Source organism: Urocampus carinirostris, chromosome 14 (genome assembly GCF_059441175.1).
Source record: "Urocampus carinirostris isolate Australia breed hairy pipefish chromosome 14, RoL_Ucar_1.0, whole genome shotgun sequence".
Taxonomy (NCBI): domain Eukaryota; kingdom Metazoa; phylum Chordata; class Actinopteri; order Syngnathiformes; family Syngnathidae; genus Urocampus; species Urocampus carinirostris.
Window position 1 is genome coordinate 34,250,071 of NC_142362.1, and position 23,150 is coordinate 34,273,220.

Here is a 23,150-nt window from a genome sequence, read left to right on the forward strand (position 1 = left end):
ATCGCTAGTAATTAGGTAGTGCGTACTGTGTACTTGACAACATAAACGCTCTGTCGAAGTGCATGAATTGATCAAGGCTCTTTAAACGACCACAAACAGTTTTGTACACCATAATGAAAAGACGATTGATTCCTAACTGATAGAGACATAGCAACATCTGCTGGCTATTTTCGTCAGGGTAGTGAGGTAAATTGATTAGTGACTGTTCAGAAAGTGTTTATTTGCAATCATACCCGTGAAAATGAGGGATAAAAAACCATTTGACATTCTGAACAGTATTATTCTATAATGCAGTTATATACAACGCAAACCAAACTGTGCAGGTTGGTTTACATTAAACGAATTGATTGTATACCAGACAGTCAGGAGAGGCGCTAGTAACATTTATTATTTGTACAAGACCAACGAAGAAGTAATTGTCAGTGTGTCAACTGACGTATACAGTAGTGTAATTTTCGTGCCAACATTTGGTAAGATTTGTCTTCTTTTCGAAAAATTATTTTCACTGTGAGTTGTTGTTTTAATATACCGACAGCTAACAGCTAATTGTCGATATAAAGAAAACAACTCACAGGGTAGCTACTAGCCTGCTACACACACATGAGGCATGTTTGTTAAATTAACGTAGGCTTTAAATGTACGTGTTTTTTTCCATGGTTTATCTCAAACTGTCAACTTATACTCTTCAAAAGAGAGAGACACTCTCCTGACACGATGTAGAACATTCTAAAAGGTAGATAGATTGTAACAAAACGTGAATAGTGATCGGATATTCTTTACTGAGATGTATATCCTACAACACTATACACACTCAAAATAGTAGTTGTTTAAAAGGACACGGTGTAGTATTTGACCACTAAATATGGTTGTGTTGTGAAGTGCCACCGAAAACAAGTGCTATTACGCACAACAAAGAATACAAACTATGGAGGGTTAAAGTGACCAAACTGCACCTTTTTACCTCTCATTTTGACGGTGGACAATCATGTCAGCTCCTTCTAGGTGAGCCCTTTGGTTTTTGAAATAAATACACTTTTATTGACCTACGAGCATTTAAAAACATGCACTTCTGTATGATAGTTCATGTATATTACTCTTATGATTTTAAAAACGTTATTTGGCACCTATGTTTTCTAGGTGTTTGCCATGAAGCCGACAACTCCAGATCACTGCTCCCTATTTGACTTGTCCTGCCAAGATGAGGCCTGGACAGGACTTCGAGAAGTTCGCTCCACTCCAAGTCAAAACACTTACGAGGAACCTGCTACAGAGAGTATAAATAGCCAAATACAATAGTTGTGTTGTTTTAATAGCAAGCTGGTCTCATTGACGAATTTGAATTCAGATATTGAGGAGAAAGCGACTGAGAATATCCGAGAGGTTTCTGATAAGATGGCCTGTTCAACCTGCAGGTGCTCCTTCATAAACCGTGAAGAACAGGTAAGTAATTTCAAGTGGATGCTAATTTTATGGGCGACCTATGTTTGCTTTGCAAACTAAATGATAGGACTGCTTTGATTGTGAGCCGTTTTGAAGTTGAGAGAGGTACTCTGTTTCCTATTAGCGTGAAGGGTTACCCGTCTGTTATTCATTTCTAAGATAATACCTTATATCGTTACAATGTTGTTTATAAGCTTTTTTTTTTTTTTTTTTTTTTTTTAAAGTTGTGATTTTTAGAAGTAGGGTTATGATTAGCTGAATCAACCACTAAACATCTGCCTTATATAGGGGCAATGAGCTATTTACATATATTGATTATAGGCTAATTAAAAATAATTTGGGAAAAATTCATCATGAATTTAAGGACTGTGATCATGTCAATGATTTCTCACGCCAGTTAGGAATCAAATTTCTTAGAAAACCCAAACAACCCATCACTTGTGAACTATGAACAACTGGTCAGCAGGGGGGCAGTCAGACGTTATTAGGGGGCTTCCTGGTGCCCGTGGGAACCATGTTGATGACCCCTGGTCCAAGCCATAAACTCTGAACTATGTTTCTCAAACACAGTTCCATCCAACGTAAATTTCCGGGTATGTCAAAAATGAAGCACGTCTCTAGTTAATTTCTATCAAAAGTTGAGATTTTCTTATAACTTCTTGTTTAATAAATACAAAGCAAGTGCTCTTTCTCGCAGCTAGAGGGCAGTAAAGGTGTAAATCAGCTCACACCCAGCAAAAGTTCTATCCATGTTTGGCACTACTTATCTTTGTGAACAGGTGTTCTCTGTGATGAACAAAAATAAAACAAAGCACCACTCAAGGTTAATGAACAAACACTTGAATGACATTGTTAAATGTGCTGCTACTCAGGATTTGACACCTCATTTTGATGCACTTGTAGAGGCAAAACGATGCGAATTTTAATGAGCCAGCAGCCACAAGCAGACTGCAAGAGTGCAATAAGAGAGTTGGGGAAAATGGAGAGACATTTGATTGCACAAATCCTAAAAAGAAACATTATCTGATTCCATGTAAAAGACAATATTGTGCAGTATTTCCTCAGCTTCTGAAGGTCAAGCCTGGTTGTTGAATCTGATGTTATTGCCCGTTCACTGCTAAAAATCATTTTTGAATGTCTTTTTTATGTATTTCAAAGCAGTATAACAATTAAGGTGAGCATAATGTCTATTCATAGCACCCACTTGAGTTTGTTTAGTGTGGTAAGTTAGTCCTTATGCAGATTTATTTATTCAACTGTTAAACAATTTGTTAACACATTCAATGCCAAACATAAAATCATTTTTTTTCATTATTTGTGAATAACTTTGTTGTGCTTAGTAAAGATACATTTTTATCTGTTGATTACAATTTTTGGGGTATGCTACAAATGTCAGCTGAATGATAAAGCAAATTAAAATTACTTTATCGGACTGGAAAAGAGTCATAATACTGCAAACAAAAGCTAAATATTTAGAATTGACATTTTTTAACCGATCCTCCCCACCTGAGAACATTAGATCTTGATCTGGTCTCCGAGCGAAACTGAGTTTGACATGCCTGCTCTAAACCATGAAAACTCACTTGTCCTTTTTCTTATGCTGTGTAAAGTAAGGTTCCAAATTTCGAATGGAAACCACTTAGGGAAAATCCACCTATTTTTTTTCCTTCAGCCACAGGTTTAGAGCTTGCTAGTGACAGCGTGAACAATCGAGATGTGCGTCTCTTTAAATCCCCTTTGAATTATTTTTGTTTTCCAATGAGTGTTTTTACCGATGAACATGATTGTTTTATTTTATTTTCAGTATGGTTTTTACAAACCCAAACTAATGTTTTTGTTCCCAAAAGTGATCTGGTTTCCTTACACCATCATTACTATAATAAGGCCCGGTCACACAGCCTTTTGCGTCTGTATCGCGGGTAAAATTTTGCGGGGGTTTTTTTTTTTGGCCCCTGGTTGCCTGCGGTGGAAAATGTGCCAAATTGGCCGGCGACTGTTCCGCGTCCTTATCGCTGGTAACCGCGGCTGCATCGCTGTGCCGCCTGTGGTTACCCGTGGTCTAAAGTTTTGAGCAGCGCAAAACTTTCGCGCGGCCAACCGCGTGTGAATTTCTTACCGCGTGTAAAGCACGGCTGTATCTCGTCTTTATAGTGATCTCAAAAGCGTCCAACAGCGTCTGCTTCACGGGCAGAAATTTCTGGCCGTGATTCAGCCTCGATACGCCCGTGAAAGGCTGTGTGACCGGGCCTTTAGACAAGACCAAAATATTTGCTGGCTGACAATATTTACTGTGATTTTTGATGTGTCCGGGAAAACACACAAGCTCCCTGAGCGCGGTAACAACCATTGTGAGCAACATCAGGTGTGCGTTCTGTGGTCACACACTAGTATTACACTTCAAAGACTTGGGGTTCTGAACATATGGCTCGCAAGTCATATATGGTTCTTTTCATGAGTACATATGGCTCGAGATGAAATAGAACTAGAGCATTTATTTACTGTATTTTTACATGCCGAACTGATTGTCTCACGTGCGATGCGGAAACAATACGGATGGCTGCGGGTTTAAGCTACAACGTACAGTCAAGGTGTCAAAACAATAGACGGGCACACTCCTCCTCCTTGACCATTTTGTTTTGAAACCATTGTTTAGGACAAAAATGAGTCTCAACACTCTTAAGTAATTGCTGGAGGGAGACAAAGGGTTATATTTATGTAGGACCCAGACACCACACAGTCAAATAATAAGTGCTGAATAATTAGCCTTTGTTTGTAGAGCAGGTTTGGCGGTTTTGTTAAATGTTGTCTTAAAAGATATAATGCGGTTCTCCCCCCACCAAAAAATATCAAAATATTTTGGTCACGGCTCTTTGGGTCAAAAAGATTCCTGTCCCCTATTTTAGAGCATGGTAAGTTTACATGGATTACCAAAGAATCAAAATGCAACAGCAGTTTTTATTAGTTCGATTTAAATGTAAATGATTTGTCCCCCTTGAAACAAAAGACAAACGTCTGTGACATAACATTTTTTTAATTTTTTTGTTACAAAATTTACATTTTGCTCAATGACGTGCTTTTGCTTCTGATACAGAGTAAATTCCTGAAACTTTTGTAAAATATCTAAGAACTCATTTTTTTTTTTTAGCATTTCTACTGCCCACAAAAGAATTAATATCCATTATTACATGTTTTAATGCCACTGCAATACAAGCAAATCTAACTCTAATTGTTTCATGTCTGGCCTTCTCACTCCAATAAGTGTACACTTTGCCCAGATAAATGGCTTTGTCTGCTTCTCAGTTTGAGATTTACTCTGCCAAGCGCTTGAATGTTTGTTAAACTCAGAGAACTGATTCATTCCATTTAATGGCAAGTTAAATATATTGTCAATGATAATTTTAACTTTCTCAGGGTCAGATTTTATGTGTGACAGCTCCTTCCTCTTACGTTGGTTAGAATGTGATGCTTGAGGTAGTCCAACTTCCATCAAATTCAATATTTTTTCTTCTGAAAACCCACTTAGGCTTGGCTGCATGTTTTATTGAGGAGAAATTTCTCACTTGAAAAAGAAAAAAACATCAACTGTTTGGTTTTCTATTTGCACATATTCAAACAGTCACTCCATCTTAATTGAACCCAATTTCTTTCTTACTTTGGCTTTTGCTGGATCTGGCCGTTCCTTTTGCCTATTTATAGGGCTGACATTTGCAATTCCTAACTCCGCCTCAGTTGCCACGCTGTTGTTAGCTTGCTATCCTGCGTGCGTGTCTGGTGCTTGTAGGCTGGGCACTACAATAATAATGTCATTGCTATGATTGGCTGCATAGCGAGTTACCTTTCCCTACACCTATTCCTAACCCTATCCATTGGCTAAACACCTGTCACCTACCAAGCTATATCGCAATAATACTTCTATTTTGTTCAAAAAAATAAAGAACTTTATTTTATGCGCTGCATACATTTTCTTTTGCGCAGATATTTGAGAACACTGCGCAATTGCCCACGCTCACAGGAAAAACATTGCTAGCTAGCCAACTGTTTTCTCTTCGTCACATCATTTTTTTTGTCATTTCTAGAATGTGAAGTGTTTTTATCATACCAGATAAAATTAAAATTACTTTATCGGACTGGAAAAGAGTCACTACATTTCCATTCATTGGAATAGGATAACAATTTTTTTTTTCTGAAATTTCAGATGGAGCACTACAAGCTCGACTGGCATCGATTCAACTTAAGACAAAAGTTGTCAGGGAAGCCGCCGGTTACGACTGAGGAGTTTGAGAGGAAAACAGGAGTTGGTAAGAGATTGACAATATGATAGTCCCTGCCACTGCAACCTTTTGTTTTGTCTTTTTGGCCATACAGGAGACTTGTCAAGTATCTCGGGTTCTGATACTGACTCTGAGGATAAGGAATCCGATGGGGATGAGGGAGGAACTGGTTGGATTACTGCTGATGGGGATAATGAGAATTCTGATACAAGCTTAATGACAGGGAGGCTCCCCAACAAAGTGGTGTTCCAAGATTCAATAGGACGATACCTGTCAATCTATCGCTGCGCTCTACATGGAAAGGTATGCCTTAATACTCACTAAATATTCATGAGGTATAATATTTGTGCCAAATATTTCCTCTTTTTTACACTATTTGGTCAGTCAGATGAAGAGCAATATATTGAGTCTTGCTTGAAGTCTATCACCAAGGAAACACTGTGGATAATCCTCATGACAGGAGGTGGCCATTTTGCCGGCGCTGTGTTTCAAGGGTAGGCTTATGGACTTTTTTTCTTTATCGAAATAGGTTTGATCAGTTTACACCAGGAATGTCAAACTCCGATTTGTTCTCATGCAGTAAAAGCTTGCCGACTGCAAATTTTTAGCTTTGTTTTTCATTATTATGTTATATCCTTTATCCTACATTAGTAACCCACCGACATATTATTATCATGACGAGGGATATTTTCTACACACAACACATTTATTCACAACCAATAGGAGGAAGAGGGTATTTTCATGTCTGGCATTAAATGTTTAGTAAATGCAGTTTTGCACCTGAAGCAACTCCTCAGGCTATACCAACTCAACACTTCCCTCTAGCGGCAGAAGAAAGCATCTGTTTTGCATTTATTCCCAAAAATATAATGGGTATAATTGTAGACTCATAAATATTAATACAAATAAACAGTGTTTCTCAACTGTTGAGTTGGTACCCAAAAGTGGGTCGCGGACCTGTTTTTAGCAGATCGTTTTTGGAATGTGGGAGGAAACCGGAGTGCCCAGAGGAAACCGACGCAATCACAGGGAGAACATGCAAAATCTGCTCGGAGAGGATGCGATAGCTGGATTTGAACTCTGGACATCCGCTCCGTGGATACCTTATTCACAATATTCAATTTTTTTTTGGACAGCCCGTGGAGTAGAAAAGTTAGCCATTTTGTTCGTCTCAATTTAATATTTTTATGTTTGGGCTCATGGTGTTATGAAAGTTTAAGATGATTACTGTTCACGTGCTGAAACAATAATAGCAAGTCTGCAATTTCTTAAAACAATTTTAGTATTGATAGTATGTGTATTATCCAATGTTTTCCAGGAAAGAAGTTCTTGAGCACAAGACCTTTCATCGCTACACAGTGCGAGCCAAGAGAGGCACAGCTCAAGGACTTAAGGATTCTCAAAACCGGAGCCACGCACCAAAGTCTGCAGGAGCTGCTCTGAGACGCTACAACGAGGCAGCGCTCGTCAAGGCTAGTCCTGCATGATTCTCATACATTACCAAGTTTAATTTGATCTAATTTTATGGACACATAATTATTTATCACCGTTTGTACTAACAATGTGGCTGGGAACCGATTTAAGCTTGTTTGCATGAATGGGACTTAAATAAGCTTTTAAAAAAGCTTTTTAAATGTAAAAGAGTTTTTTTCCACGTTTTGAGACTTTGACAAAAAAAGACTCCTGATGATCATTCGCAATGATGACTACTGTTATTTGGTGTTTGTAACAATTATAGGCAGGGTTCATACGGCTGCTTGAAATCTTTGCAGAATGATTGAATTTTATCTAATGTTTTGAAGGATTGAAAAGTCCTGAAATTTTGGTTGAAGTGCTCGTAAATGCTTGAAATTGTTGTTGTGTTTCTCAACAAGTCTGCTTAAAAATGACGCTGACACTGCTGCCTGGTGGCTTTTCATTGCCATTTAATTTATTCTTATCTTGTAATTCAAAGCAACTAGTATTATAAGGCCCAATCCCATTCCTCTCACTTGGCCCTGAGAACCCTCCAGTGAGGTCCCTCGATAGGGAAGTGCCCTCCGTGAGTGGAGTGCAAAGTGGAGATTGTCCCCTACGAAATGGGACGACACTTGCAAGGTTCCACCCCAGTCCAGTAGATGGCCGTAATACGAATTGGCTGTAGACCTCAGTGACGTATTGGTCTACGTCACATGTAAACAACTCGAGTCTCAACCTGTGGTGTGTCAGTTGGAGAGTTCGTGCAACGTTAAAAATGCCCGCTACAGCTGTGTTATTACCGATTGCCTGAAAGCTCATCATCTTTTCCGTGTCTCCAATCAACGGAGGAGAAATGTGCTATACTGAAGACAGCTTCGGCGCTATGTAGTGCTGATTCATCTTTACAAGGTACGTACACTCATTAAAAAAAATGACCCGTTCGGTCAAATACAGTAAAAGTTAACATACAATGCACGTTCACATAATACCCTATGTTTGTGTAGACATAAATGGCAATCTACTTATTAGTATCTTAATGCCATTTTATGACATATAGTAGGGGTCTTTAGTGTGTGACATGATGAAAAGTAAACAAACACAAGAACAGTCCACCTGACCCTTAAGCTGACATAATATTGTCACCAAACTTCCCTGTACGACCCAAAAACCTTAGTTCATAAGGAATTTAATTCAAAAGAGTTGTCATTGGATATAAAAAAGGTAATTTCAACATTTTTTCATGATGCTTACATCACGAGTAAAAGCTGTCTTTTTCTTTTCTATGCCCACATTTATGTCTAAATTGTTTGTTATCTATTGTGTTCCAGAGTGGCTGTCCCATAAGCGTGGACAGGTTGGACAGGAATGTTCCCATCCTGTGCTTATGGTTCGATGTGAAGTCAAAACTCATTCAGGACTTAGGGTTGAGCAAGAAGGTCATGTGGGCCCTGCAGGAGCTGCTAAAGAGGGAACAGAGCCATGGCTGGAGGGCCTGTACTGGCTGGACCACGGTCTGTCCTACCGTGTGGTGTCACGGGTCTTCAGGGTACCCAGGTCCACCATACACAGAATTGTCCACAGTTAATATGGAATAAATTGCCCAAAAGCCATGTTTTAGGCTTTGGAAGTTAGACCCACATTTGCATTCCGTGCTTTTCTGCATTACTATTCAATAAACATCTTTATTTTGAGTAACACCTTGGTGGTTTATTTCATAATGATGTGAGATACTGTGTGTGAACTATGTGACTGTTGGACAGAAAACAACTACAAATCACTCCAGTTTGAATAATAGTTTACTTTCAGAAAAACAAAATCATATTGGGCCGAAATACATAATAGTAAATAAATAATGTGTCACAAATTGTAACAAAAATATACCAATACTTCCATAAAGCTGAAAAACACAAACTGGAACTTCATTGAGTTCTTAATAAAATAAAATATTTTCCTTTTATAAAACAAAGGGAAACATTGCAGGGATGTCACTGTTCTGGAAATTTGTTCACGAGCTTCCCAAACAGGACGGGAACCGCTCAGTTTTGGCCACAGTTTCCTCGAGCCTTTTCGTCACTCCGGCAGACTCCTCTTTCAAAAAGTCAAGGAGTGTATCGTGTTTCCTTTTTTTCTGGGTGATTTGGGGTTTGGCGCTGGATTAGAAGATGCCAACGATGTGCCCGTCGGTGTGGATGGCGTGGTAGCTGTGATGGTGGCCAGCTCTTCCACGGGACGTTCTACATTGGCCTTTAGGTTGGGTGGAAAAAACAAGAATTACTTAATGCTTGTGTATTGCACAAAAACAACTGTGTATAGGATGCTCAACAAGTTGATGTGAGAAATTATAGGATGTGTTCTGGATAATTATTTGATAGTGAATAGATACACAAAATTGACATATTATTCTAATGGGTTTAAGAGCCTTCTATTGGCCAGCATCACATATGCTTTAGAATTGTCTCCACATTTGGACAACATTTTGAGAAGGTAATTAGTTTACTTAATATGTGGTTACAGAGAAGGCAGTGGACTGTGTGATAGTAATTTGTTTCAACTGTATTTCCACGTGAAATTCGGAGACATTACTCATAACACATGATGAAAACTAATGCATTCTCACATGAAAGAATCATATTGTAAATAAAACACGACACCCGAAATTGTGAGCAGTAAACAAGCGCTTATGTCCAGAACGTTATTCTGACTATGCTCCTTTAGCGACTGGCCATGTAGATGTAAAAGCACGACTCGTTTAAGATACAAACAGGGATGGGCTGAACCGTGATTTTCTGCACAGTTATCCTACTTTACAGTTTGTAGCGTGAAGATTCTTTTTTGGCAGCTCCCTTGGTAGATTTGTGCACTTCGTAAAGTAGCGATTTTGCAATGTTCATGTTTTAACGCGAAAATACGATTTTCTATTGCATTTACGTCTAACTAAGATATCTCAATACATTTTGTTGCAAATACATGCGTGGTTGTGGAAAACTACTTACATTTGTGCGGTTCCTTTCCGGGCATGTTTGTTGATATTGAGAATTCGCAAAGCCTTCTGGGTAGTCACTTCGCCGCCAAGTGAGGTAGGGAGCTCCCTAGGTCTGAAGTAGTTATGACATGGTTTGAGGGCACTTCTCCCTCGGTCTTGAGAGTATCGGGACACACCCCATTTTCAACGCGCAAAACCGAGTGACTATGGCACATAGCGAGTGAAAGTGCGAAGAATGGGACTCAGCCTTAGTTTGTACAGCATTGTCCTATAAAGCATCATCGCCCCCTACAGGTGGTGCCCAAGACCACAGGTGCATGCTACCCCTAGACAAGGCAATATATATAAAATGTGTATTATTACAAGGATTATGTATCATTTAAGGAAATTTTTATGTGCCATGCCAAAATTAAGGTAGAGTTTCCTATTGGTAACTTGTAATGGGAAGAACTTCCTTCAATTGAAAATGTAAGCTACATATATCATCATTACCCAACAAATATATGGGGAGAGACTGCTCTCAAAAACAAATATATTCACAATATACTCAAGATCTAAAAACATGTCTTGGTATATGCACAGGCAAGATTAATAATCACATATGTTAATCACAGATATGGCGTTGAAATATACTGTAATTTAAACTTGAGAAATTGGAACATTGACTTGAAGTATGTCCTCACAGAACTTAAATTTGGCCATGAAAAGGTGAGAACCCCTGTATAGGATTACGTGAGTTTTACTTGAACATATTTTCAGCTTTATTGTTTCTAATAGGAACATTTTTAGCGAATACGAATAAACTAGTGGTCGATCAGCATCCTAATATAAAATGTGCTACATTCCTAGTAAAACAATTTTACTGTATTTATCACAAAACAAATATCAGAATGTTTATTTTTATTAACCTTTGTTTCTTATTCAGTGCACGTTTGTCTATATTTACAGAACATTCAGGATATCTTGATAAACTGGGGAGTTCACCTGAAGAAAGCATCTGCCATATTCATACGAGCTCCAAGCTACAATAAGACAATCTTTTTTGGTGGCCGCACAAGTCCGCTAGACAAAAAGGACAAAAGGGTCCGCAGCATTCCCTTTGCCACCCGCAGGGCAACCTTTCGGGAAGTGCAGCGGGTACACAATGTGCTTTCCACAGTTCATATTTATGGTAAATGGAGCCATTTCTTGTATACTTTTATGTGTGCAGAAAAAGGAGTGTCACCCATACACTGTGAGACTAAATGATGTCAACACATTGACTTAAAATCCTATTTATCATGACATTATTTTGTTTCTTATTTTTCTATTTCAAGTATTTATTATGTGCTTTCATTAGAGTGCCATGTCTAATCTAATTCTAATTTATCCAGAAAAAGACACAGACATTTTAAATTTAAGCGGCGTGTCAAAGAAGGAATGGAAAAAGACTGCCCGATCTGCCGCCTCACTGAAGACTGAAAAAGACGAAGGTATCTGAAGGATTACTCTATGCTATTGTACACAGCTACAAACTGTAATTGAAATCATGATTTGTTTTCATTTTAATCATAAGTCTTTAAACAAAAGATAAGCCTGTCAATATTGTTGGACGTAGGACAAGATAAGCAGTGTCGTCTGGTCCATTTTTTAAGATGTAATTTTGATTTTATTGCTAGAAATCAATGAATACAGGAATCCCTTGTTTTTCGTAGGGGCACCAAATAGAACCCGTTATAGATGAAATCCGTGAAGTAGAAACATTTTTTTACAATTATTATACAATGAAATACTCTGTTATACACCGAGACCTAATAAAAACACCCTTTTACAGATTCAAGCATTTAATTAACAAATAAAAATAAACAAATAAAACTACTGTATATACTTTACTAATAACCATCAAATAATAATAAATTGGGAGAATGTTTGGCCAATCAGAATGCGAACACAATACACAATGCAAATCATTAATTAGCTAAACTGTGAAGAGTGAAATGTGTTATAGCGAGTGATTTCTTTACATCAAATACTTTGTTAAACTTTTTGTCATTCAGAAAAATGTGTTTGCACACTCTTAATCCTAAACTGTCATATACTGTATATTACTTATATAACTATCACTTATATTCTTGTTTATATCCCAGAAGATGACCTGAGTAGTTTACCTGAGGAGAAAGAAGATGAGATTGAGCTCGAAATGGTGGAGTCAACCATCGGAACCCTTCACCTCCAAGAGTTTGACATCCAACCCTCCAGACACAATCGGAGGAGGAGGAGAAAGAAGAAGGGGGAAGAGAAACAAGAAGAGAAGAGTGAGTGTCTTATGGTGAATCACACGTTTGGTAATTTTAAATCGTAGCGATAACGATCATTTCTTCTTTTTTTTTTCTTTTTTTTTAACTTTTTATTTCTCACACCAACGATCATTTCTATTCAGTCATAGGTGACACAGAGGACATAGCAGTAGACGACATTGGTGAGGAAGCTGACCCCCCTCAGCATCAGGCACACCCAAAAAACAAGACCAGGAGAAAGAAACAACCAGAGAGTGAGTTCACTCTTTACATTAGTGTTTAAAAATGTCATGTCATGTCATGTTTATTTGTATAGCCCTTACTAGTTTAACTATACTAACATACTGTTGCGAATTTGGGAAGTCAAAAATATTTGAACAAATCATCAATTAAACAATTAAGTTGAAGCAGCGAGGTTAATTTTTTTTTAACTCATTTTGCCTTATTGGTGCACCACATCGGTTTTTAGATAAATTATCGCAAAAATATTTGAAAGAACTTAGTAAAACTGAAAGATGACTACACAGCAATTTAAAATTAAAATAATTTTCACCATTTTTGGAAGTTCAACATACCTAAATCAAGACACATACACTCTGGGATTTAAGGAATTTTCTTATCATATACAGAAGAAACTTGAATAGAACACAAAAAATAAGGATAAGAAAAAGACAGAAAGATACGTTGGGATCCTGGCTGGCACAATTAGGATAGACATGGTTGGCTTAATTTTTATTGTAATAAGAACTTTAGGCAACCGGGCCTTACTATATTTTGATCTAATTCTCATTTCATACCAATTGATACCTGTAACCATTGTAATAACTTCATTTTCAGTGTATTGATGTGTTTATGGTTGAGGCTAGTTTGGCGGTTGCTGGCCATTTTGTAATCCTCAAGTCTGGAGGCCCGTTCGGGACCATGAACTATTGTTGTGTATTGAATCTGTGGTTGGCAGAGGGCGAGTCCTATCTTTGTCTCGAGGGGTTTTCTACCAGCATAGGCTAGCATTTCAAGGCTACCCTTGAATGTCGTTTGTTTCACAGATGAGGGATAAGATCGAATTAACCCTCACGCCCAGTTGCCCCCAAAGACAATTCAATCACCTGAAATAATTGCAGTTGTTATATAGTTCAATGCATGTGTTCTAACATCATTTCATCATTTTTTTGACATAGTAAACGGTTAACATTTCAATAAGTTTTAGTTGAGGGCGAACACAGATAGGTTGGTTCCCGTGGAATCCAGCTGGGGGAAGGGCAGATAGAAAGGTAAAAGTGGGGTGGGGGGAGCATGGGCAATTTATGTAGTTTCTCCTTGCAAAAAACGAACGCTGTTCCAAAGTTGATTACCTTACAAGACATTTTCCTCTCCTAGACCAGGAACAGGACTTATGGGAGTACAGCCTGAGGGATGCCCTCTTCACCGCCTGCAAAGTTGGAGATGTGGATGCCTTGTGCAGTCTCCTGCATCTTTCCAAAGAGCCTCAGGAGATTCCTGTTGGCGAGGATGTAAACAACGCCAGCCCTTTGACGCTTCTTAATAAGCACATTGACTCTTCGGGGTTCACTTTGTTGCACGTCGCAGCGGCGGCTGCTCAAAAAACTGTAGTCAAGCTGCTGCTGGATGCTGGTGCTGACCCCGCATTAAGGTAAGAGTCATATTAATTATTAAGACTCTAAAAAGCTTGTCGATAGGTGGTTTTCCATGTATTGTAGAGCAGTGTTTTTCAACCAGTGTGCTGCAGAAAATTTCCCAAATTTATCTTTGCCAAGTAACTAACATTCATCTATAACTGAAGAAGGGAGCAGATTATTTTTTTTTCTTCTATATTCTAATTATCTGCTCTAAAGGTAGTACAGAGGGATGAACTAACTTGTTTGATGAAGCTGTTTGACCCTAAAAAGCCCAGAATAATAAAATTACAACTTTTATAGTTGTCCAAATACTGTAGAAATGCTTTTGCTGTTGACTTTCTTCACATTAACTCACTTAGTGCCACAGAATTATTTTCACGTTATTCACATTTCTTTCTGCCAACACTCAAAAGAATTTGATTTAATATTTGAATAGACAAATTTGCCTTTTTATAGTGCAGTTTAGTTAAAATACTTGCAAACTATTTAGAATGATAAAAACACACTTAAAATAAGAACCACCCCATTGTGCTCATCTTAAAAAAATTGTACTAAATAATGACGTTAAATGAGCAAGATCCAAATTTGTTTTTTAAAACAACGTTTTGTGCTCAAACAATGCGCGCTCTCTTTTTAGGACACATTTTTTGCCAATATAAGAAAAAAACAAGTAAGCAAAACCACAAAATCGGCCAAAAGAAAAAAACAAGTATAACAAGTATAAAGTTTTAAATGCCAGTAAAAATATTGTAAAATTAAAAAAGCTACATTTTCCGACATTTTTTCTCCCAAAAAGTAATAATTTGTTATAAAATTAAGTAAAAACTTATATTTTTTGCAATGAGAGTATACTCCTGTTATTAATTTCAGTAAAAATATTGCAAAATAAAAAACAGAAATAAGCGACATTTTCTGACAATGAGGGAACAATATGAATTATTTTTTGGTAATGTGAGTGTAATTTTGTTATAAATTGAAGTAAAAATATAATAAATTTAGAGATTAAAATAGGCGACATTTTCTGACAATGGGTTAAATTAATATCTTTTATTGTGATGTGAGTATAATTTAGTTGTAAATTGAAGTAACGATATATAAATACAGAAACAAACCAGCAACATTTTCTGACAAGGGGTAAGATATTTTTGCACTTTTTGCAATGTGAAAGAAATGTGAATGCTGTGAAAATATGTCTATGACACTGAATGAGTTAAGATGGTTATTGGGTGCTAATGTTCAGACTCATACTGATTCTGGGTGGGAATTTTGTATGGAAGCCCGGCCCGGGGTGGAAAACTTTCACAATCTGCAAAATCTTGGCTAAACAACACCACTTAAATACTTAGGAGTGGATTTATCATATAAAAATAATTAAGTATGATAATGTTCTTGTAAAACATTACGACAAACATTTTATTTTATTTTAATCTCCAAAGGCCATATATAAAATCATCGAAGTGGTTGAATATATTTTATTTTATGTTTTTATATCTGGGTTTTACAGGATTAAGATTGCAATACAATTTAAATAAAAATCTTCCACATAATTTTTCTCATTTCAATAATTATTTTCTTATTTTATCTTATTTTTAGAACTAAAATTGCTGATACAGTACTTGGTATTATTTTTATTTTAAAAAAAAACATAAATATATATAAGTGAAACTTGAAAAACAAGTCAAAATTATTGTAAGCCTTAACCCTAATAACGATTACCTCCACAGTGACCACAAAAACCTTGAATGTCAATTTAGTCAACATGTTCATTTAAGCTTAAGCAGGTTTCGTCCACCTTTCTAGGACCAAATTCAAGCACTTTTTAAGGTCTTACAAAGCCAATTTTCCAATTGTATCCAAGGCCATTAAAAGAATAAATGCAGTATGAATCAGTCCAAAGCCCCTTTGTTTGAGGTTAATGTGTGCAGCATGTAGAAACAACTAGAACAAATTGGTAAATCCTAAGCCAAATATGAAACCAGCAGCTGTCATTCACTGAATGGGGCATTGAAAAGGAAAATTAGTTTTTGTTCTTCATTTCATTAATGTTTTCAGCCGTCTGTTTGGTTCATGTTGTATCAAATCTTCTTTTTCTTACTGAAAGCACTCAATAACGTCAAACTGTAGCGCTATGGATTGATTCATGTCGGATGTCTCCTTGAAAGTTTCATAAAGTGATATAAATTAACAGTCTCAAAAGAACATTTACAATTCAATTATGTATTGCAATTTTTGATTTTACAAAAAAAGTGCATTTTCTGTGCTAGTTTTTTTGGGGGTGAAAACTTCATCGTGACATGCAAACTTACCTAGAGATTACGTCGTGACCAACTAAGAGTATACAGCTGTAACAAAAAAAAATAACAACTATAAATCTACAAATAAAAACAGGATTGGAGTAAAACAAATGGACTTTATTCTCATTATAGAAAAGTACAAGGGAATTGGAGGGCTTATCCTTTCAAAGTAAAAAAGCGATTTAGAGGGCGGCTAGCTAGCTGCATGCTAGCATTGGGCTATCGCGACTTCGGCAAGGTCACCGCGATTGTTAGAATACAAGAGTCCCGAATGTTGCCTTTTCCCAAGCGTTGCAGCTCCAAGTCGTCCGTTTCATTGGTAATGGATCTGGTGTTGGAGAAATAAAGCCTGTGAGGGTTGCTACGTATCTTAGCCGTAGCAGCAGGCTAGACCTGCAGCCTTTTTTCCTAACGCCACTTCAGTCTATTCGCTTACGCGATAACAATCCACTGTGCGCCCGATAGTGATCACCAATTCTTTGCACTCTTCTTAATTTCCCAAGAGTCCGATTTAATGGATGAAATTTTAGGCAGACTTGTTTTATTTCTCTTCATTTAATTTCGTGGTCTACCGAGCCAGACTGCCAAGAAACATGGAAATAATTTCAAGCATTTATCAGCACTTTATACCCAAAATTCAAGCACTTTTAAGACCTTGAAAATGCATTAAAATTCAAGGATTTCAAGCACCTATACGAGGCCTGAAGCTTTTGAAAAAAAACCTCAAAACTGGTGCAAAAAAATACTTATTAAATATTTTCGACGAATGGTGTGCCTCGAGATTTGATGAACAAAGTGTGCCTTGGCTCAATAAAGGTTGGGAAACGCTGCTGTAAAGTGCAGTATAAATTCCGTATTTTCAGGATCATAAGGCGGGCATAAAAGTCTCAGATTTTTTTCAAATTGTGCGGCGTGCCCTATCGTGCTGTGCGCCCTGTGTGTCATGTAATGCGGTGGAGATAGCTGAGGGTGTTGATGACGCTGCTGAAGTGTGAGGTGTGGGCGTGTACATAAGGCTAGTTTCACACTGCAGAGCTTAACGCTCAATTCTGATTTTTGTGAGACTGTTCACATTTCCAACTAAATGCAACTAGTATTCCGTCATCTGTGACTTCTAACCGTCCCCTGTGTGAACGTCACAATTGTCGCGCACACGCAGAAGATGACACGTGACATCAGATGTACTCATGGACGCTAATGCCGTAGCTTAGCAAGCAATTTGAAAGTTATTCCGCTACTGGAGGCTGGACAGAGCCCTGTTTATATGTTAAATACAGAAATAGAAACATATGAGGAGACTGTGCCTTCTTAACACGGTGCGCCCTGTGGTCTTGAACATATAGTACAATCTAGGATAAAAAGGCTGTAACCCAATCTCCTCCCAGTGACAAGAAAGGGCAGACTCCATATAACGTCAGCCCCGACAAAGACACAAGAAACTCGTTTCGTAAATATATGGGGGACAATCCTGACAAATACGACTACCACAAAGCTCGAGTAAGTGCTCTTTTGACACATGCAAACCAATAAAAAAACGACTGTAAAAAAACATTTGTACTTTTCAAAAGATACCTGGACCGTTAACCACGGAGATTGAATCAATGAAGAGTGAGAAGAAAAAGGCTCAAAAGGCTCTGAAAAAACAGCGTGAAAAGACACTCAAAGAAGAGAAGAGGAAACAAGAAATGGAAATGGAGGAAAAGAAGAAATTTGCGTCTTTATCTGATCGAGAAAAGGTGACTTTAATACCGTTTAATTCCCGCGGACAATAAATGTTGATTTTTACCACCAGAGAGCTTTGGCAGCTGAAAGAAGGTTGGCTCAACAAATGGCTGCTACTGGAGCCAGCCTCTCCAACATTAAGTAAGACTTTTTTAACAAAAGTTAACAGAATGTCCCAACAATTTTGTAAAGTTTTTATTGTTGTCTTTTGTGTTACAAACAGGAGGTGCTGGCAGTGTGGAAATTCTCTGCTAGGCAAGATCCCGTTCCAGTATCTGGATTTCTCTTTCTGCACGCCCCGCTGCGTGCAAGAACATCGAAAAGCAAATAATCCAACAGTAAAGAGCTAGAAACCCCTAAAGGAAATAACAATGCCTTGCAAAAAAGAATTGGCGCCCTAAGGATTTTGCCACATTTTAGGCTTCAAGCTAAAAGCAACCAAATTGAAAATATTGTCCAAAAATCGACCACACAAGAGACAAAATCATGAAGTGGAACCAAATGTTTTCAATATTGTATATTTATGACAAAAAAAAGTGAAAAGTAGGCGTTGCAAAAATATTTTGCAACATTTACATATCTTTCGGAGCACTGTGTGACCAATAATATTATAAGGAGAGCATAAAACCACTGTAAACCTACCAAGCAATCAGGAGGCCCATAATACAATTGGATGAACTACGTGCATACAGAGCTGAGGTGGGACAATTTCTGCATAGACCAGCTGGCTGAGATGTGATGAGGTTTTTTTTGATGATTTCTGAATGATCCAATCTTGACCTAAATGACTAATGAGACAGACATCGCATTATGACTTAGTTTTAAGTCTCATGAACGGACAATATTATAAATCATGATGACCGCGTTATGAAGACCCAAGAACACACCAAGCAGGTCTGGGATAATGTTGTGGAAAAGTTCAAAGTAGGAATGGTATACAAGAAGGTTTTGCAACATTTACACATCTCCTGGAGCACTGTGCAAGCAATATCAAAATGGATAGAGCAAAACCCACTGCAAACCTACTACAATCTGGCCCTCCCTCTTAATCAGCCCAAACAAAGAGAAAACAAATCAGAGAAGCCACCAAGAGGCCCATGATCACATCGATGTCCTGCAGGCATACGCGGTTAAGGTATGACAATCGGTGCATAAGACAACTATTAGTCATACGCCGCATAAATATCCCCTTTATGGAAGAGCGGAAAGAAAATCGCTCTTTCTGAAAAAATATCTTAAACAAAGCCCTTTAAGCTTATGCAATAAGCCATATGGGAGACACAAATAACATGTGGAACAAGGTGCTTTGGTCAGATAGGACTAAAATTGAACTTTTTGGGCTGAAAGCATATTTGGCATAAGAGTAACACTGCACATTACCCTGAAAACACCATCGCCACTGTCAGACATGGTGGTGGCAGCATTATGCTCCGTGGATGATTATCTTCAGTAGGGACTGAAAAGATTGTTAGTTAATTGGAAGATGGACAGAGTCAAATACAGAGTGATTCTGGCTGAAAATCTATTGGAGTCTGCAAGAGACCTGAGAATGGGGCGCATGTTCACCTTGCAACAGGACAACGACATTTAACAAAAAAAACGTATCATAGAAATGTTTAAAACCAACAGTATAAAGGTAGTGGAATGAACAAGCCAAAGTCCTGACCTCAATCCTAAGAACATTAGTGGAAAGATCTGAAATGCTGTGCACAAGTGATTACCATCACACCTTATGGAACTTGAGTTGTTTTTTTGTTTTTTTAAAGAAGAATGGGCAAATATTTCAGTTTTAAGATGGGTAAAAATGTTTAGAGACATACCCAACATACTTGTGGATGTGATCGCAGCAAAAGGAGCTTGTACAAAGTACTAACTCAAAGTGTCAAGATTTTTTCAAGACCTATTTTTCTTTTATTTTTTCCATTTGTTTGCAAAATATGTAATGTTGATTTTCTTTTATTTTTTTACGATTATGTCTCACATGTTGTCGATTTTTATAAAATAATTTGATTTTTTTTTTTTTTTACATTAGTTTCAAAGTTGAAACAAGGTAATATGTTAAAAGTTATTGGAGGCCCATTACTTTTGCCAAGCACTCTACCTCTCAAATGGATTAGTTGCTTTCGAGGTTTGTGAGATATAAAGAATGTAAGATCAGAACAACTTTTGTAATGTAAAAATACATGAGTATTTTATCCTAATTGGGTAAACTTCGATTAATAGATCTGCCAGAGTGCTTAGCCACGCCCACCATAGCTACAGTATCTATATATTACGCGTAGAACAAATAGGGCGGCTGAAAAAACAGCAAGAGACTCTTTGGTAGTCATTCCTGATAGCATAGCCGTATAATTTCTTCCTCATTATGCAAACTTATCTCAAAAGACAATAGAAAAGGGTCTTAATTATTATATTCATGGCATAAAGGTGTCCAAAGACGTGAATAACCTTGTACGGGTAGATGCAAAATGTTGGTGATTTATGAGGAAGTCTCAAGCAACATACCAACTACACATAGAAATAGATTCAGATTTCTGATAGATTTTGGTGTACTGTATAGAGGATATAACAATTTACAACATTTGCTTTTTACGAAACACCACCTTCGCATGTATTTGTTTTTGTCATATGCTAAAGAGGACACAGTGATATACTCAAAGAAAGTGCAACTAAAGCGGCCGCAGTAACTTACAAACTTCTCACTGACAACTAACTGACCCGATGAAACTAAAACACCGTAGAATAAATTTCTTTCAGTTCCCATCAATCCTATTGCACGTTGAGTTGGTGAGGCAGATTTGCATGCCATGTGTTATACAAAAGGGGGCAGGGCTGTCGTCTGCCTTGCGTTCCAATTGGCTGAAAACTAGTGCTGTCGGATCTATTCATTGTCATTGCATCAATGTTTATCTGTCAAGCTAAGATGTCAAAAAAAAGACTGCGGTTCACCAACCTGCGGCCCTACACAGTAAAAGAAAAGGGAGGGAAACATACATTTTAAAATCTTTTTGTAGGAAAACAAATCTATCTAATGTTAACTTTTTTAAGGCTGCAAAAGAGTTTGGGATAGTTGTAAAATGAGTAACATTTATGTATGATTTTCGATTTATAAAAGCCTTATTTTTTGTGCTGCTTCATTTTTTTTAGTCTATAATGGCTCTTTCAACATTTTCAGTCGCTTGCCCCAGCACGAGCTCACAAAGAAATATATTAAAAGAAATCAAATAAGGAATACAAAGTCTTCAACAACAAATTGTTACAAAAATTCATCTTTACCGGGTGGCATATATTACGCTCCCTTTTGCTGAATTTTGCAAATCTATAAAGAAATTATTCCATTTTTGCCACACAAATCCATTCTTCAAGAGGTTTGAACACAACTTTATTTTTCCAGAACATAATCAGACGGTTTTCATTCCTCGCCAAAATTTGAGATGATAGCTTTTGACAACAAAACAAAAAAAAAACAATATGACCACATACATGATATTTTATTTTTCTACCTCAGCCAATTACTAAAACTTTCCTAAATTATGAAAAAAAGTACAAAAACAATTATTTTGTCAACTTATTACGGTTGATTATTGATGTTTACAGATCCCAGGGCACCACTTCCTGAGATGCGTCTTGGGAAAGTACAGCCTGGCGGCGCCCATCCCTATCTAGGCTGTATTTTTCGGGTTGGGCTTTTCTCCCCTACATAAAACTGATAGTACTGGTTTCCACGGCTCTGACTCGGACACAGAACTTTTATCATCTGGTTGCTGTTTTTGTCAGTGTAAAGTGTCCTGCTCTTCTGGGATGAGCTTGCAGTGGATCCTAAATCATGAGTGATTCTCTGCAATTTTGCTAAAAGTACTGAACTGAAAAAAACAACTATAAAACTTACAAAGACTACATTTTGAAAAAGAAAGCTAAAAAAACAACTAATATAAAAACCAAACAAAATAAAAATAATATGCCAATTCCAAAAGTATACCGCTTATTACTCATTTGAAACTACTGCTGCAGGTAGGTGGTGATTACGTTATTCAGAGTGTCAAGTCACATTTATTTATTAAACCCCAATACGCAGGTTAGCGCCTTACATGGCTGCACAGATCATGGCCGCTATTGGGAAATGTGAAGCACAATGTAAAGCGCTTTGGGAAGTCATTGACTTGAAAAGTGCTACATAAATGCAGATCATTTCAGATCATAAACATCAATAAAATGAACCAGTAGCTAAAATGTTGAAATTTGTCCAGATAGATGTTAAGTATGAAAATGCCAAAAGTAGTATACTGTTTTTTTCCCAAACTTTTATCCCACATGTCACGTATGCCTCTTTTTTCATTACATGGTTCCAGCCTTCCTTAACTCGCCCCGCTTACTAAGTACTTTTCCGAATCTCCTTTTCCATTACATTCGTACCCTATGGTAGTATGGCCTGACGTCATCACCATGCACAGGCAACATCCTCTATCTGTTAAATGTTTTTACACTGTACCGTTTTTTTCTTACATTTGACTTAATTTCCATAACTGTGGAAATTTAAGGTATTTCAGTGGTCATGTTGACTTGTTAATCTTAAGTGCGTTATCTTGGTTGTGTAGATTTTAGTTCAGATGTGAATACTTTATATTAGAGGTGAACACCGAATATTTTTCCATTAGTCTCTACAGTGTATATTTTTTTCCAACTGGAGTGAATTTTGTTGTATCAATACAATAATGATAAAGGTGATTCTAAAATGCACCTACCTGAAGATCTTGATGCAGTCTTTGGCATCAACACCATGAATGGACTATTGCCATGAAAAATAAACATTTTGTTTTGTAACTTGGAAGACACCTTTTTGTCATGGTTTTTGTATGTCAGGGGCTTTTAGCATTTCAATTTTCAGAACCTTCAAAAAAACAGAAGGAAGCACTTTCATGTAAAAAAAAAAAAGTTTATCTTCACACAAAATTAGAATAGATTAAAAAAATAGTGCACAGAAGAGTCTTTGGCTGGGTCTGCAGGTGCATCCCTCTCGGGTAAGGTTGCAAAGGTGAATGTCTGGATTGTGTGGTGTTGAAGTTTGGAAT

General features: G+C 37.3%; 1 protein-coding gene across 3 annotated transcripts; it reads left to right on the top strand.

The window, feature by feature from the left end:
• Positions 1–410: 410 nt before the first annotated feature.
• On the top strand, positions 411–22,909 carry ankzf1 (ankyrin repeat and zinc finger peptidyl tRNA hydrolase 1). 3 transcript variants are annotated; one of them, XM_088353536.1, is made up of 16 exons: positions 411–470; positions 1,138–1,273; positions 1,346–1,440; positions 5,636–5,738; positions 5,806–6,014; positions 6,096–6,205; positions 7,030–7,183; positions 11,101–11,323; positions 11,526–11,624; positions 12,279–12,446; positions 12,572–12,682; positions 13,806–14,079; positions 17,745–17,856; positions 17,928–18,095; positions 18,152–18,222; positions 18,305–22,909. In XM_088353536.1, exons 2-16 carry the CDS (start codon positions 1,147–1,149, stop codon positions 18,429–18,431), a joined length of 2,151 nt encoding a protein of 716 aa, XP_088209662.1. In that variant the 5' UTR covers positions 411–470; positions 1,138–1,146; the 3' UTR covers positions 18,432–22,909. The 3 variants fall into 3 exon arrangements, with proteins under 3 accessions (XP_088209662.1, XP_088209664.1, XP_088209663.1); XM_088353538.1 differs by having other exon boundaries at positions 12,282–12,446; XM_088353537.1 differs by lacking the exon at positions 411–470 and adding an exon at positions 908–1,002.
• The last annotated feature ends 241 nt before the right edge of the window (positions 22,910–23,150 follow it).

Coding starts and splice junctions, on each gene's coding strand:
- ankzf1 (XM_088353536.1), top strand. CDS start 1,147: ATGAAGCCGACAACTCCAGATCACTGCTCCCTATTTGACTTGTCCTGC. Junction 11,625..12,278: donor GAAGACTGAAAAAGACGAAG/GTATCTGAAGGA, acceptor TTTATATCCCAG/AAGATGACCTGAGTAGTTTA. Junction 18,096..18,151: donor CTTTATCTGATCGAGAAAAG/GTGACTTTAATA, acceptor TTTTACCACCAG/AGAGCTTTGGCAGCTGAAAG.